We start from the raw sequence: 18,793 nt of genomic DNA, 5'->3' as shown, positions 1-18,793 counted from the left end.
AGATTGATTTGTAGATTGATTATAACCTTCTTTAGAACACAAAAAATATTTCCATATAACAAAACCAGTCTTCTTATCTTTCACCTCCGTCGAAGACCTAACGCTAAAACCAATATTATGTGCATACCGTTTGTAAAATTCTGCTCATTCATCTAAGTTATTAAATATCATTCCTAGTGATGGCCTGACATTATCCATTGCCTTGATTGCCTTCATAAGGGGTAACAATAAACATGTATATAAGTAAAAGATATTATAATTGATGATGTAATTAAAAAATACATTAATGGTGTGCTATTGTTAGATACTACAGAGTATGAAATTTTAAGCATTTTTTATTAATGAAATAAAAATTGAATGTATGTACCTATTCCATATAAACACACAAAGACAATAATCAATCAAAGAAAACCCCACAATCATGTACTATCTAGTTAACCACTTGATTTGATATTAATAAAAAAAAATGCAAACAAACGAACAAGAATTATTCAAGCCAACAATTATCAAGTCTAGGTATTATTAAAAAAAAAAAAAAAAACAAATACCAGTCCATACCTCAATTGTGATTGAAATTGTTGGTCAAAGCAGCAAGATAATACTATTGTAAAGGTGCAATTTTTGTCGTTTTTGCCGATCACATAATTTTTTGGTCAATTGATCAATTAAAGGAGAATGAAGAGCTTATTGAAAAAAAAGAACTGAAATAGAAACGTGGGAGGGGGATGAAAGAGAAGGGTGAATTTTTAATGTTCTAATCTGAGTCGTTGGTGGTTAATAAAATCTAAGGGTGAAGATTTCTTTTCTCATTTCTTATTTCTCATTCTAGCAAATCCCTATATATATATATATATATATATATATATATATATATATATAACTAAATAACTTTGTGAACTTATAATGTTTTCGTTATTTAAGAAAAATACGTAAAACCGGGAAATATTGTAATTCGAATCATAAGGTCATATTACTCATATATGAATAATTAAATCATACTCCATAAGATTCAATGATTTGAATTGTGATTTCAATAATACATTAATGCAAAATAATAGGGGACTTAGTTTTTTTCGTTTCCCATGGTCTTTTTTAAGTGGGTCCTACGTGTTAACCAAGGTACTCAGTTTTTAACTCATCTTTGGTTAACTTTTGGCTAGAAAATGCCTTTGAGTACCTAAAAGGTGAAAAAAAAAACATAGAGTATCCAAAAGGTGAAAAATCTAAAAAGATAGTACCTACTTTTATACTTAACTCGCACTAACAAAGGGTTGAAACTAAGTTTTAACTTTAGAACATTACATTCATCACTGACCAAAACGATGAAACGAGGTGAGAAATCTTAATTCATCTTGAACAAAAAGTACAAAGCCACATAATTAACTCTCGACATAAATATGCAACAAAGATTGTTGAGTGGCCTTTAGAAGCCTTAAGGGCAGTAAATTCGCACAAACACTGTAATATGAATCGGAAGCCTCGAGGCCAGTATGTTTGCTCAGAAATCTGTTTTAGACAGAATCGGATACAACCTTGAAGTTTCTTCATAGGAAAAACAAGTCGCGGTGGCAACCACATACAATGCAAACAAGGGTGAGATCAGCTCCATTTTTATCACTCGGCAATAACTTTCTGCATCCATTTACTGCATACTCTTTAGTGTTAGAAGCAAGTTATGTTTTGACGGTCCATATCAATCAAACACCAAACTAGAAAGGCATAATCAGTTGAGTTGCTGACTACCAACATCAACATCATTTGTGTATTATCTTATCTTCCAACCAAGAGGCGAAAACTCAACGAAAGCAGTTTGAGTGTTTGACGAAATGGCACAACAGAACTGGAAAAATGCTCTCTGGTGCTTTGTGCCTAAACCATTAAACTTACTGTTTCACCTCATATTGCTTCATGGACTAATTAAGTACTTTCTAAATTCTGAATATTCCAACAAACCCTCCAACTAAAGGATTTTAAATATCGAGATTTAAATCCTAGAAAGATAATGCGGTGTACAGGAGTTTTACAAATCCCATCTTTTCTGGCCAACTGATCGTAGAGGGTAATTCCTAATTGTAAGATAAAGTAATTGGCTTACTCAATACCTTAGATATTGTAGATCCGCTTTACCCTAATCCTTAAACAAATGATTTTATGTAAATACTGATGAGTCGGTAGTGTAGGCTAACCCACCGGATTTAATGAAGTTTCCAAACATCGTACAGATTATTCCTGAATCTATATATAGATTTATCACAGATGACAGATGATTCCTGAATCTACATCAGAATTATCACAGAAAACTATATCACCCATGGCATCTTATAACACAAACAAGAGAAGGATTTTTAAAATATATCATCTGCTGTTTGCTGGACCAATGTCTCCGGAAAAATTATTTCCACAAAGATATTACTATCTAGGGAAAGGACTGTCAAAAATTGAATGTTAAAATATCTAATGGACTTATTGCTGCGGAAACTGGCAGACACTCAAACATTACATGCAATTAGTCACATAACCAAGGAAAAATCTTGCAGTAAAAGTCAAGCCTAGTTTCAAAATGTGCTTTTTGACACACACACACAAAAAAAAAAAAAAAAAAAAAACAAAAAATGGCAAGAGAGAAAATAAATTATCTCAATTTCTGCCTGTAGAATCCCTCACCTTAATGATCCAGAATACTGTGAATCATGAAGTATTTAATAATTATGTTGTTGCCAAGCAAAGGCTTATAATCATGGAGCGGTAGTAAACATTAAACATGGTTAGAAATATTACCTTTGCATTCAGTAATGCCTAGATTAATGCTTATCTTTCTCCCAGCAGCTTGAATGGACACGGCCTTATATCCTGCAGTCAATAAATATATGCCTCATTTAAGAGAAAAAATAGCAGAAAGGTTCTCATTCCAGTGTAATATGTATGGAAATGCCAACATGAAACTTGGTACAATAGGTGCACATGTTAATGGAACTAAGTTCATTAAGTAACCCACCTGGTGGTTTAGAGCTTAGTTCGGTAGGTTCTGCAAAATGCCTGCACGATCATTCTCTTCTTATGCACACTTTTTGCCAATTTCTTCTCACTGTATCTGTTTTATTAATCATAAACATGTGACATGTAACTGGAGCTGGGATAACTCAAGACTCAACAATATGGACAATTTCACCAAGATCCTTGTACTATCATAACTGTACCAGAACTAGAAAACCATAGAGAGTGACAGTATCAAGCTAAAAAGGTGAGTGCAAATTGCTAGGACAAGTTCAGAAATCAAAATACCGTGTTTGTAGAACTGTTTGACCTTCCATTGCCCAATAAAACCAACAGAACTTGCAGCTTCCAAATCATACAACTCCAACCAAAAGTCACACAAATTTCCAATCATGACACAGTAATAGCCATCATCTACCATAGCATTCAAGTAAATCACTCACGAAGCAAGCACATGTATAAAAATGCATATACATTGAGAAAACAGAAAAGGGCATGCTTGCAATGGATTGCTGAAGTACATGCCCTGGAATAGCACATGTATCAAAAGGCATATATTTAAGCAAGCACCTGCATTGGAAGTTGTAATCCATAGTAATGAATGATATCAAGATTGGATGCAGTAGTTCATGAAACTGAAATCAAGATGTCTTCAACTCGAAGACTTAATTTGGACAGAGGCTGATCAATCTGTAAAATGATTCCCTTTAAGTCTTTATCAATACAAAATCTTGTATATATATTAATACAGACTAATCCAAAGGTTGCCTGAAACACCACACCTTGATAGAACCAAAAAAAACTGGTTTCGAAAGATGTGAAAGCTAAACAACACTATAGTAGAACACAACTTTCAAGCATGTCTTATATACAGAATTGACAAGGGAGCACCAAAAGCATGAGTTGTTTTTTTTCCCCTTTGCTTCTTCCTCAATCCGAACTACAACAAAACTGAATTACACCAAACACGAACAAATTTCAATACGGACAAGCCTTTCTGCAAACATTGAGACCAAGAACAAAAAATATTCATAATCTCATAGTAAGAGGAGGGAAACAGAACAGATAGCAATAACAGGAAACTCCTGATAAGATAAAAATGAGCATCATACAAACAATAAGCACTATAACAAAATCAAATATCATGAGCATTAAAAGTAAATTACGAAAGATAGTTCTATTACCACTGTAAGCATGACCAACTGTATGTATGTAGTTCTTACAACTTATTAGCATCAACTTTATTTAAAAACAAACACTTCTGTGCTATTCAACTTTTCTATTGAGTATATTCATGAAATCAAAAGAGTACAAACACATTCTATTTCTTGATCTTTCGAGCCTTCCTCGGGCCGGGAACTTCCATCCTACCAACAGAACATCCACACCTAGCACGAAACACAAGAACAGCCCTTCCATTTGGGGGTGCAATCTTCTTAAGCTCGGTTTCCAATTCGCGATGATGATCACGGGGCAATTCAAACAAACCCCTCTTAACACCATCCTTTGCTATCGAATTCGAGCTCTTTACACATTCCTCAGTCTCAAGCTGTATGTCAAATTCAGCAGCCTTCCAAAGACCACGACAACCCGAATTCCCACACTTTCGAGTTGTGCACATCACAATCCCCCAAGCAGCCATTCCTACGCACACCATACTAAGCGCCAATGACCCATAAATAACAGGATTCTCATATATCTCATCTTTCAGAATTGAACAAACTAAAGCACCAATCTCAGCAACTTTCATATATGTAAAACTAACATATGGAAACAGCAAAAACCCTATTGCCCCAATTGCAGAAATCAACATAATCACATCAAGAACAGCAAAACGAGATTCACAACAACTTGAAGAAATCTGATGATTAGATGAATTGGGTATTTTTCGATTCTTCGAAAGCTGATTACTTTGCTTTGATTTCATGTATGTATCAGTAAGACTCATTGAAACTGTCATCGTACTAGATTGATCAACAGAAGAATTTTGATATACCATCTGAAGAACTCAATCCAATTCAATTCAATTCAACCCCAGATGATCAAATTCTCACAGAAACTAAAATTAATCAGAAACACAGTAGTTCATCCCCAAATTAAATCAAAACCCATCAAATTAAACTCAAAATCAGATCAAAAACTGATAGAACAAGTGATGATTGGGTCAAGTGCATCTGAATCAATCGAGAAAAATTGAACCTTGAATTACCCACGATTGATATAATACAGATAAATTGGTAACTCAATCTATAATCAACCAACTAAAAATTCAATCAAGATGATCAATTTATCGGATTGGATACTGTAGAAGGCTTATTTGAGGGGGTTTTCAAAGGAAGAAGGAAGAGAAATGAGACGACAAATAAAGGGGTGAAATGAGGAGTAATGGTGATCACATCTATGTGTAAGTTTAATCGATTTTTATATTTATTTTTTTGGTGTGTGATTGCGAAAGAGTCATACATACTGATACACGCCAAGTCGCCAAGTGCATATTGGCCTATAATTTGACGATGATGATGTTACCATTTTAGCCCATTAACGCGTATGTGGTCTTACTAAATACGAGCTAGTACTGAAAAAAGTCCACAATATATCCCTCCATTTCATATTTTTACTTCTTATCGGATTGCTTATAAATCAACACCTTCTATTTTAATTTAAGCATCTCAATTTGACTAGCACATTTAACAATTTACAACTTTAACTAACAATAATTTTAAGATGAAATTGGCCAGAACTAGTGGCATATCCAGCAATTTAAAAGTGTGGGTTCGGAATCATTACAAAATAAGATATTACCCCCCCCCCCCCACGGGGTCTTATTTAATTGCAATGTTAGGGAGTTTACGCTTGCCAATACAAATTCTATAACCTAAATATCTTAGATTACATTTTTGTAAAAATTACAGAAAGTTGATATCATTAAAGCATTTTTCTAGATAAATTGAATCTAACAAGATATCATTTAGCTGTAAATAATTTTCCCAACATGAGAATTACAACTAAAAACAATAAAAAAGAGTGTGTGGAAATATTGTAAAATTACAAATGTTGCAAGTAAAAAAGAATGTAGGTTACATGGAAATCGAACCTTTGTCCTAGAAGCAAAAAGGAAGAAAAAAAAATTAAAAGGCTAAGAAAAGAGAAATAAAGGGGGAAAAATTAAATAGGCTATAAAAAACAAAGTAGAAGAGGAAAAAAAAATTAAATAAGCTAAAAAAAGAGAAGCAAATGAGAAAAAAGAGGGAAAAATTTAAAAGGCTTAAAATAAGAGGTTATCGAGAATTGAACCGATGACCAGTAATCCTAATGTGCTCATTTATATTCAGCCCAAAACCACTCTGCTATTTTCCCATTTACATTAATTGCATATATTCCCTCCGTCCCTTATTGATAGTCCCTTATGGCCAATTTAAGTCTCAAAATGATAGTCACATTTGCTTTTTTTCAAGTAGCATTAATATTAATTTTTTTTACCAAAATTTCCTCCAATTTGCAACAATATTTGTGCAAATTTTAACTTTTCCATGTAAATTTTGTTGAGTTCGTATCCGCACGCAAATTTTCATGCGGATGGCTTGGCAGATATGTATTACTTATTGGCTGATATATTTCATGTGTTGGCTGATATGGTTTTTGTGTTGTCTAATACATTCCTTTTGTTGGCTAATATTAGACATCATTTGGATTATATGTTTCTTTAGTTGGCTGATATTGTAATACCCCGGAAATTCCCTTAATTTAAATTACTCTTTTTGTTCTATTTAAAACTATTTTAAAGGAATAACCAAAACATTACCGCCACCATGATAACGGCTAAGATTATTTTTCAAAGTCACACATCGGAAGTCTAAATTAAAAACCAACTTTTAAAATAATACTTGAGTTCGCAACCTCCAAACAAAATAAAAATATTTAAATCACAAGTTGGAACCATTCCAAACAGGGCTCTTTCAAAAATTCAACTTTAAATAACACATAAAGGTTAGTCCATAATAATTAATTCAAAACATAAAACTAGGAAAGCATAACAAGTAACTCTCGGCAATCGTGAGGAAATACAACAATGTATTGTTTACTCGAAAAAACACTCCTTCTCTCTAAAAACAAGAAAAAACAGAGCCCCTCTCAAACCTCCCCTGTCGCCGCCGGCCGGAGCACCAGTGCTCAACCAAGGTCGTCGGCGAGCATTTCTTGACGACTTCGGTGACTATTTATCCGTGGTTCCTCCTACCTAACCCAAACATTCCAATTTTCTGGAAAAAAAAAGTTAGGGTTAAGGTTTCGGATTTCGATTTTTGGGGAAATTTTTTCAATCTTCTACCTCTCCCATATCAAAGGACTAGCGATTGGTTGTAATATTGCTGTTAATTTGGGTGGTGTAGGTGCAGCGGCGCATCTATCGGGGTTCTGCCAGAGTTTCTTTGTAATGGGTTTTATGGTATGTCTTGTTTTGGTTATGGAGAAGCTTGTTTTCTCTTTGTTTATCAGTTTGTACCTTAGTTTCTAGTTATTTGGTGTTTAAAGCTTGTCTTAGTTTAAAGTTATTATGGATAAGTTTGAACTTAGGGGGATTTTGTGTATTGCTCATATTGAAGAAGATGATATCTCTTCACATAAACTAGAACTTTTAGTTGGAAAGTTGGAGAATCCTTTTGGTATTTTGGAATTTGTCAGGAGTTTGAAAGATGAAGGTAATGCTTTCTACAAACAGTGTAATGTAGGATTAGTGCTTGCTAAATACTCTCTTGCACTCAAGCTTTTATCTTTTGTTACGGTGGGTAATGATGAAGATAAATCAGTTTTTTTGAGCCTAGTTGTGTCTCTTAATCTGAACTTAGGTGCTTGTTATGTCAAAGAGGAAAACTTTGACAAGGTGGGTCAGTTGTGTTCTGCAGTTTTGTGTTATGATACTACTAATGTGAAAGCTTACTTTAGAAGGGAGGTGGCAGCTTTAGGGCTTAATAAACCCGAATTAGCTTTCATGGATCTCGCACAAGCAAGTAGGATTGATCCCACCAACAGAGAGTTTCAACAAAAACTCAATGAGGTGACCTCTTTATTGGGTTGGTCTCCGGATTTTGTTAATGAGGCACTTGCAGTTACAAGAGAGGATAAAATGTTTAGAGATTATGCTAAAATTGGGAAAGAAGAAGAAAAGAGGAAGTTAGGGAAAAAAGGGAAAAGAAAGGAAAGAGATGGTAGTGGAGATGGTTGTGTTCGTAGGTGTATTGGTGTAAAAGATGTCACCAAAAAGGAAAAGGATGTTGATGGAAAATCTTTGAATTCGGAGGAGGGTAAAGCTAACCATATTGATCAAGATCGAAGGCCCAACATTATTGATAACAATTCTGATTTGAAGTCAAGTTCAGAAACAAAAAAACCCAAATCTTACAGGGTCAAGTTATCGGTTTTGTAACCGAAAACGTATTGATTCCTATTTGCATCTCACTCCAACAATGTATGGAGCGATTACTAAGAGACGGACACTACACTACTATTGCTCTTCCAAGAAGGATTTTATTAGCATCTGAGTACTCGATCATCCAAAGAAAATGGATTGTGTTGAAACTCAAGAAGTTTTTACACCAATGGAGATTAGTCACCCCCCTGTGAAAGGGCATGATAGGTGTGAAGCAACTCCAAATTTGGCACGAGAAGATTCGACCATAGGTATGGTTGATCAAGTGCCATCATCATGTGAAAGTACGTAGGTGCCCCTTCCAGATGCTCCAGTCTACTCCTCGGTGAAGTCTGCTGCAAGCCCTAACAATTCCTCTTCTCAAAATTTGAAGCTTTTGGTTTCTTCTTATCGTTCTAGAGCTAGAAGGCAAAGTCATTCTCTAAGAAGTTTAACTTCCTCTGTTTTTACTAACCCTTTGTTTTGCAGGATGAGTGGCTCAAAAAGGAAAGCGTCTTATCCCACTGAACTTGTATGGCTTCCGAATAGAAAGTTGTTATATGTTCTACCCCTAATGTTCTAGTGTGTACTTTAGTTTATGATTAATTTAGGGTTTTGCTGTTGTCAAAAAAAAAAAAAAAAAAAAACAACTCTCGGCAATCATTCCCATCATGCTCTTCATGCTTCAAGTACCCGTCACTTTCCCTTTATTTCAACCCTCTACTCACCATATAAATGGGTCATAGTAAGGCCAACCAAAGGAAAGCCAAACACAAATACAAAAGTACGAATCAGTAAAAGCTGAGTACATATGCACCACACTAACATGAATATCCTATCAATATGAATAGTAATAAAACATGCTTGTCATATATTCACAGTCAACTTACCTTTGACTCATAACTAGAAATATTAATTAATTAATTAATAGATTTGGATTACGCATCGAACGGGTTCTTTCCTAAAAAATATAGCTCATTAAACATGGAGCTTCCAACCAGGGAGCTACCCAAATTGGCACTTACTATGTCACACCTTGGTGACGAAATTCTAGCACATAAATAAGAGAATGTACAGCGTCCTGTATCCCTATAGAAGCTATGGTTAAATATAAATCCCCATAACTCCCCCCATATATTCATACTCAAGGTATATACGTTCCAAGAGTTTTAGTGTTTATCCTCTTACACTTTACGTAATTTATCAATTTAACATGTGAAGACTCCAACCAATCAATCAAGAATAAACATAAAAATAATCAACACATACTTCCAACTAATTCTTGAATTAATTAGTGAGTACATACTATTTATTTTTAATTAAGGTTCCTTGCCTAGTTTTGTGCACAAATTTGCAAAATTACTACCTTGGTGCATAAAATGCACTAATAAACTTTCTTGACTCAATCTTAACTTAATTGAGTGAGCAAATAAATAAACTAACTTCCTTGACTCAACACCAATAATAAATGATGGGTGAGAATAAAATTCATGAATCATGTTCAATAAGTATAATTATAGCTCTTCTAAACATACAGAAGCCTTGCTTATTAATTTCATGCTTCCTTGATAATTAAAAATAAAACATACTTCCATGATTCACATATATTCAACTCGTATCATGCTTCAAATATCATATTCACATGCTTGCATAATAATTCATGTTCTACCAACATCAATTCCAATCATATAATTAACAAATCATGTTACTAATTCATCACTTCAATCACAATTCACATTCCTAGCATGATACTACGCATACACAAATATTCTTGTGCACATACGTACCTTGAATAATGCCTAAACTCGGCCACACTTTCTAGAAATCACCTAGCTTGAAACTTCCTATAATTAAAAATACATAACTATAATTAATCCACTATTCTCACAAATTTCCAGCAACTGTAATACTATTTAAACCATACTAATTAACCCCTTTTAATGACATAAAAATCATAAAACCTTTTCTTTAAGTGGGTACTTTAAATCCTTTCAAAAAGACTTGATCTTTATGAGATAAATAAAATTCTAGCATACTTGTTTAGTATAAAACATCACTTTTAGACTAGGAAATCATATATAAATCATTAAAACTTTTTTCTCTTTTATGGGTAATCAAACCCTAACTCAATAATTAAATAGTGTGTGTAATTAAATTCCATAATTAAATTGAAGGCTTTCAAATCATCAAAAACATGATTAGACCATGAATTAATCAATAACAACAACCTAGCCTTAATCCCTAACCAATTATGCAAAATCCCTAATTTCTAGGGTTTATATTTTAAGGTTTTTAATTAAATAAAAATCTGAAATTTATATCAATAAATTAGCAACATCAAAATCCCAAAATCAACACCAAAACATAATAAAAATCATTCCTTTACAACAATAAATCTATAGAATTAATTTTAGGATTAAAGAAGTTTTTTTTATATACACAAAGAGAAAGAGGAGAAAGGAGGAGAGACGCCGATCGACGTTGCTGCCGCCGCCAGTGGTGTGGCCGTGCGTGAGGAGGGAGAAGGAGAGATAGGAGAGTGCGTGGGATTTTAGGGAAAAGGAAGAGGAAAAGAAAGAAAAATAAAGGGAAAAGAAGAGAGTAAAAATAAAGAGAAAACCTTTGAATTTGTGAAGTCTGACAATTATGAACTTGTATAAAAAAATCTTGAGTTTTTAAAGTATTTATACTCTCCTTTTAAAAATAAAACTCATATTTACAAATTTTCCATACTAATTCCTACTCCTTTACAAATTCTTCCTTTCGGCCAACTTATTGGGCCCCTAAATTCCCAATAAATTGGTCCACCCTTTTAAATAGTATTGACCCAATTAAAAAAATACTTTTGTTGCCTCAATTCATGATCCATTTTATTTATACACACTTAAAATTTATTTAAATAAATAATTTCTTTTTAAAATGAAATAAATTATTTTAATAAACAAAATACATAAAATAATTAATTTATATTTATAAAAATATAATAAAAATACGAAGTATTACAAATATATCTATTTTTTTGGCTAATATGTATATTTTAATTGTTGGTTTATATGTTTCATTTTATTGGCTTACCTGTTGCTTTTGTTTGTTGATTTCATCCTTTGGTTAGCTGATATGCTTCTTTTGTTGGATGATACGTTCTGTCTCTTAGCTGATAAGTGCCTTATATTGGCTTATACATTACTCTTGTTGCCTGATATGTATCTTTTGTTGGTTGATATGTTCCTTTTGTTGGATGATACGTTTTTATCAATGTCTGATATATCCATAAGATTAACTTATATCAAACACGTATTGACTTATACATTGATTTGTTTGGCTTAGATGTATCATTAATTATTATTTTTTTACTCCATTTTCATTTCTCCACTCACACAACTCCCCTGCTGCCCCAAAGAAAAACTCAACTCACGCAACTCCAGCGAAGCCACCAACCAAACCACACACCCACCACCAGCAACTACCCACCATCTTCCACCGCAACTCCCATGTTGCCCTAAAACAGAGCAGCAAAGGCAGCCACCAGCCTCGCCACCTCAGCCACCAGCAACTACCCACCTTCCACCGCAACTACCCAGCCATTAGGAACGAACATCGCCATCACAAATAGCAACAAAACCCATCCCACCCCGAAAACAACCAACTTAATCCCGAAATAACCCATCTCGCCACCACAAATCGCCACAAAACCCATCCTTCCCCGAAAACAACTAGCCTACTCTCAAAACAACCCCTTTGCCACTATAAATCGCCACAAAACCGCCACCAAATCGCCACAAAATCCTCATAAAATCACCTCCATTTGATCCGATGGGAGCTTGAGCTATGGCGGAGACCACGAGGAGGGGGAAGATTGTTGCGATGATTGCTCCTGCCATTGTTGATTTGATGAAAAAGATGATTAAATTGAAGTTTCTAGAAATTCTTCAGTGATGGTGCTGTTAGATAGGTTAGAGTGTGGAGGAATAATGGGCTTCTTATTCTTAATGGGTTGCCCGCACGAACTCTTGGGTGCGGACGTAGTTTGTGAATTTTGTTTTTCAATGTACTTTTATTACTTTATCTCTTTACTTTTTTCCATACCCAATGTAAATTTATATTTTCAATGTACTTTTACTACTTAATAATAAAGTTTTTAATTCTCATGATTGTTTCCCATAAGGGAATATCAATAAGGGACGGAGGGAGTATTCGTTTTTCAGCTTTTACCAACAATTCTTTTTTTCAAAAAATCAGTGGGTTCAATGAACCCACTTGAACCCATCATGGATCCGTCACTGGCCGTAACACCTTGAAGTATGGTTTTGCTGCACTAAGCACCCCAAACTTAGCATAGCAGCCAAAACACCACCAACTATGGTGTTAGGTACAACGCGTGTCCTAAATGAAAATTTCCGGCCACTTACTTCATCGAAGGAGGTGAATCTTCACTCTGTAGAATAGTTTAATGGTGAAAAGTTCTCATCCACTTGGCACGCGCGGATTCACCTCCTCTGATGAATCTCAAGTTCATTGAGAATTGTTGCTAGACGAAAACTTGCATTTTGGTAATTTCTTCACTTTTGCTCTTCTACTTTGATTATCTCTGATTGTATATACTTGGTGGTGGGTTTTTGAACCTTTGTAGACTAAAATGAATTTATTTTACCCTTAATTAAGATAGATTCGTCAAACAGTCCCGTTGATTTTACTTTTCACATTAAAACAATTTTCCACGTATAATTTGTGTGTGTTCTTTGTAATTTAATGCTCCTATTGTAGGAGTTTATAGGTACAAATGCGGAAAACATGAATCATATTCATACAACACCTAATCCCAAGATTTTGCATAACACATAAAGAATTAGAATTAATACCTTTGAAGCGTGATTCCACGTGCGATCGAACAAGAACAAGGGAGATAAAGAGCCTCAAGCGTGATTCCTCTACTTGGTCCACAGGCACAGATTAAGTCCTCCACTAATGCTAGTTAGTCGCAATCGAACACTTCAATTGACCTTTTATGGAGTAGAACGAGCAACTAACAAATCACGAACCACCACAAAGGGAGGGGATAGGTGTGTGGTAAAGAGAGAGAGAGAGAGGTTTTGGATTACTGGTTGCTTGGTGCACAATTAACTATTAATTGTGTTGTCACATACAACCATAGGCATGGACTTTATTTATAGATCTCATCTCTAAATAAGAGTCCATGACAAAGCCCAAATCCTAACTCTAATCTAACTATACAAGCCCAATCCAATTCATGATTGGTTACTTGTTCATGAGGCCCATAAACGGGCCTCTAACTTGCTTAACCCAATACCTTTGTTGTGCGACCTCATAGGATCCATTCTAGTGGGCTTTGGGCTATTTGACTAGTCCAAAGATCAATGATCATAGTCTAGCAACAAATAATGATGACCCAAAAGAACGAACTTATTATCTCCATAATAGTGATCCTTGATATATCTAGTAATTGCACTTATCGAAGACAGAACTCCTTCAATCTCCCACTTGTCTGAGAAAAGTGCACAATATTCAAATTCCTTAAGTCAATGTGTGTCGATTAGATAATATGATTTATGATTGCATCTCATGTCGTGATCATATTAATCTACAAATCTTTTCTTGAGAAACTGAGTTAGAATTACAAAACAAATGATTACTTTGTAATCCATTTGAGTACGGCCATACATTTTCTAAATTCTCCCTTCTTAAGGGGCCAAGACACATTCCTAATTAAATAGGTAGACTCAATCCAATCTTGTGGCAACCAAGGCTCCCACTCAAATCATGAGGTAACCAGGAAACACCCTTTATAATCTCCAGTTACGGGAAGATGTTTGAATGTACACAGTTACATCAATCATTGAATGAAATCAATGTTCCACTCATGTCAAAGGAATCCACTAATATATCCGGAAGCTCTATACTTGAGCTTCAAAGTAGGTGTATAGTTCGATCATGCATCATTCATGCATACCCATGTGATTGACCTAGCTTCACTACGCTCCTATAGCCCAAGAAACAGCGCTATCCAATCAATCTTACATGCTAGTCCATTTAATGAGATCAGTTATGTCCACTTTAATGACTCTAGACTAGGAACTGGAATAATGTATGGATTTTGTTCATTTGTGGGGTTTCATTCACCAGGTTATTTAAATAAATTAACCTGACGAGCCATCAATCCATAATTATTTTGGACATTTTATTTAATCTTGAAACCACGATTAAATAAGATTGAAACTTTGTTTCAATTGATAAACATAATTCTACAAATGAATGTACTACACATGTAACTTGTTTTTCTTCAAAAACAAATACAACTTCTAATTACATCATTTGACTCAATCCAGTTTCATTAGCATGTTTCTCATGCTTTGGAAATGGAAGGGGTTTACTAAGTAGAGTTCATGAGACATTCTCATAAACATGAAATTTTCAATATCTAAATCTTATAATCATTTTCATCTCCATACACTAAGAATTTTCCTTCGTCCTTTCGCAAGGAACTTATGAATTTCTAATTTGCATTCCAACGTTACATTGGATTTCGATTTGAAATCTATCATCACTTGTCTTTAAAACACGTGAATCAAATAGATGAGTATAGTCCATGATATGTATGATGCATCCTTGGCAAACTGCATAAGGAGCATCACTCAAAACATTAATTTCATAAACCTTTTTCAAAGCATTGAATCATTAAACAATGTGCCATGTTATATAGGATTGAAACTCTTTCAATATAATGTTGAACCTCATAAGAATCTTATCAATATAAGCTTCTTAACCAAACTCAAACATCGTTCGAGACCTATCTCTATAGATCTTGAATCCCAAAAGTACTCATCATCCTCTTCAAGGTTTTTCATACAAAATGCATTATCCATCACTTGATTCTTCAAGCAATGAATAATTTGCTCTTTATACTAGACCAAGAAGACTTCATAGCTCCCACTAAACATATTGTATACATGACATCTTCATTTTGTGAGAACATCAAACAATTTTGATTAACTCACAAAATTAAGAACATCAACTCCCTGATGCTAACTTCAGTCCATTAAGGATCTTTCATGCATCCCTAGGATAATTGTTTTTCAAACTTTTGATTGTATCATATACAAATCTTCTTTCATGAACAATTTCAATAAAGCGTTTTGAAATCTATCTACCAAATCTTATGAGGTAGAAATCACTAAAATATCTTTAATAGATCTTTGTAACATGACTAATGTAAAGTTTTCATCGTAGTCATAGTCATACTATGAATTAGTTGAATCCTTTAACAAGTCTTTGCTTTGTTTAGAAAACACTTTTCTCTCTTGTCCGTTTTGCTTATAATGGGTCTCACCCAATTAGGCAAATTATTCAAGTGTCATACACTTGCTTACAGACTTAGATACTATTTTAGATTTCGTGGTTTTTAAACCACTTGGAGTTGTAACTTGTCAAATCATCTTTGTTACTTGCATAATCATCATGTTCCAAAATGAATGTTTTAGAACTCTTAATCAATATGAAATCATATTTCTTTGACTAATTTTACATATGCTAGTCATCATTGTGGGTTTTATGCAACAATTGAAACTCATACAACAACTTTGTTTAGCTTCAATGAGAAACGACAATAGAGGATGTGCACTTGGAATGTACTACCTTCGACACATGGTTATTATTCCCATTAAACTTAATGAGACCACGCGTTGTCATTTGTAACATGAGGTGAGTCATGCTCATATTGTTGCTTTGATTCGATTACTTCTCAAATTTCTTTAAGATTTTCGAAATCATTTTTCTTTAACTCTTTCAAGGCTCGCAAACTTTTCGAGATTCTTGTACTCCCACTTGCCTTTTGAGGAGGCATATTTAGCATAGGATGAACCAATCATGGTTTGAACCACGTTTGTTTGTTTCTTTTCTCAAACTATTTCGAGATTTATACTACTCCCACTTAACCTTTTGGAACAATTTCCATAAGGGCACCTACTTGAGCAACAAACCTTTTGTGCTAAGTATGATTTGTTTAGTAGTACCCCGTGCTCTGTATAGGAATTTATCGTGCATTAAACGATTTAATACAACTTTTATTCGTTGCTTTGTATAAAGACTTTATAAGAACTCTTCTTATCCATATCATATATGGAGTCTTTGCTACATTTTATTTGACATATATAGTTTGTTTAGTTTTGTAGCTTATTTTAAAAGTATATCCCTTGAACAATGGTTGGAAGATAGGTAATTGGCATCCATTATCAAAATATATCTCATATAGATTGATAGCTCCCTTCATAAACACTTCACAAGGTTTTCTTTCGGACTTTATCGTAAAACGATTTCATAACTCTTGGATGTTCATCATCAAGATCTTGGCTTAATTCTCATTATTGTGATCATATCGCAATATTTTGAATGTGTTTCCAAGTAAATGTCTTGACTCAACTTTTCACAATTACAATCATATTGTAGTGTAATCATTATCTTGTCAAGTTGATACTGAACTTCATACTGGACGTTTTAAACTTTTCAAAACTTTCACAGTTATGCTTCAACTAAGCACAAGTGATCATATCACAAATAAAGTTTCATTGTCCGTCCATAGCCTTTGAACCTTTGGTTTTCTTACATCGATATGTATTCGACCTCAAGTTCGCATCATCATTTCTCTAAATGGTGACTTTGTCAAAAAATTTCAAATTAGAATGATAATTACATATATCAATGGATTCATAATCTAATGATATTGAAAGTCCATCCCTTTGGATCTTTCGCATGCAATGTTCATTTACATTCGAATTAATTTACATATTAGAGACAATTTATATATATAGAAATGGTTTAATTATTTCTATCATATAGAATTTTAAACCTATTTAGCAATTCAAAACACATTTTGACTCAATGAAGCATAGAATAACATTTACTCCATGGTTTTTTGAATATGCAATTCTTAGTCATTACTAACATTGATTAGTACTTCGATAATGACAAGAATGAATAACATTAATTTAATTCTAGTCAATAACTAGGTAAGGTGAAATATAAGTTCTACTTGAAAAGTTGCAACTTTTGCTTCCAGACTCGTAGATTCTACTTGTGAAGTAGCAACATTTGCTTCTAAACTTGTAGATTTATTTCTCCTTTAGCCATACTTCTTCATTTAGTTCAACCTCATTCTCAATGAGAGAGAACTAAACAAGACATCATATGTCCAAGAAGTAGCAATATGCTAAATCAATTTCTATAATATACTTCTTAAATTGGAACATTTCCATTCTTTTACCTTCCAACTATATGAGGTAGTTTCTAATCAATTGGAATTGGTCCATTTAATTGGAAACATTTGTTGTTCATGACAACTTTTAGCATGTAAGCAGTCTAGGTTTGAGAAGTAGCAACTTGTTTGCATTTCTTGGCCTATAACTTCTTAATGCAATCCTCATATATTCTTAAACCTTTCCCATTTGAGCCACTTAGAACACTTCTCTTAGGTTCAAAATGATGCTTTGCTTAACTACTTTAAGCACTTTTCATGATTTTGCTAAGTCTATTCAATCATTATTTATAATAGAGTTTAATCAACTATTTAACTCTTATATAAAGTAGATGAAGAATAGCCTCATTTGATCAACTTTTGATCATAGAGATTTCCAATCACTTTCTTATATTCAATCATATTGAAGATAAGAGATTTTATTGGACTTCTATACTTGTCTTTTAGAGGGTTTGTACCTCCCATCTCATTATATCCCTTGAAACACTTTTCAAAATGAAGATGTGTTGGCATTTTACTCAAACATTTTGAATAAAACCAACCTTAGACATTTGACATGGGTTTATAAAACTTGCCTTTTAGAACCATCTTAGCAAAATTAGAATATAGGTTTATGGATTATCCTTTAACCTTTTAAGAACGTTTCTCAACTTTATTTTCAATCGAGGAGATTATATATAATAAGAAAATTAGAACGACATGTTATTTGTAAGTAAACGCAAAATTCAATTATGTTTAATAAAATTTAAAGTACTATAAGCGATATTAATTATTGGTAACTTTAAAACATTTATTCAATTTTAATTGATCCCTATTGAATAAAATGATTCCAAGATCTTTTAATTGTGCAATAATTGACCGGACTTTAGCCCTACCATCAACCATTACATTTTCAAGGTGAGTAAACTCTTTACTGATTACAACTCTTGTAATTCTTGGTTGAATAATTAACCATCACATGTTTAATTATTACCCTTTTCTTCAAGGTTCTAAACCCTTTAGATAACCTTGTTGAGTATAACCAATTAAATGTGTAGAACGTGATCTACCCCACAATACCTAAAATAACAAGTGACGCTCTGCTGAGGCCGACCCATCACTCACGATTAAAGGATTGTTGGGTATCTAAT

General features: G+C 33.6%; 1 protein-coding gene across 1 annotated transcript; it reads right to left on the bottom strand.

Annotated features, from left to right (window-relative positions):
- Positions 1-4,121: 4,121 nt before the first annotated feature.
- On the bottom strand, positions 4,122-5,399 carry LOC145555971 (uncharacterized). Its single transcript, XM_081617675.1, has one exon. The coding sequence runs from the start codon at positions 4,991-4,993 to the stop codon at positions 4,316-4,318; it is 678 nt and encodes a 225-aa protein (XP_081473801.1). The 5' UTR covers positions 4,994-5,399; the 3' UTR covers positions 4,122-4,315.
- Between the last annotated feature and the right edge of the window lie 13,394 nt (positions 5,400-18,793).

Source organism: Chenopodium album, chromosome 8 (assembly GCF_948465745.1).
Source record: "Chenopodium album chromosome 8, dcCheAlbu1.1, whole genome shotgun sequence".
In the NCBI taxonomy this organism is placed as follows: domain Eukaryota; kingdom Viridiplantae; phylum Streptophyta; class Magnoliopsida; order Caryophyllales; family Amaranthaceae; genus Chenopodium; species Chenopodium album.
Note: the sequence above shows the minus strand (reverse complement) of the source record. Positions and strands in the feature narration are given on the sequence as shown.

What these genes read in the sequence shown, in the direction of transcription:
- LOC145555971 (XM_081617675.1), bottom strand. Translation starts at nt 4,993, where the DNA reads ATGGTATATCAAAATTCTTCTGTTGATCAATCTAGTACGATGACAGTT.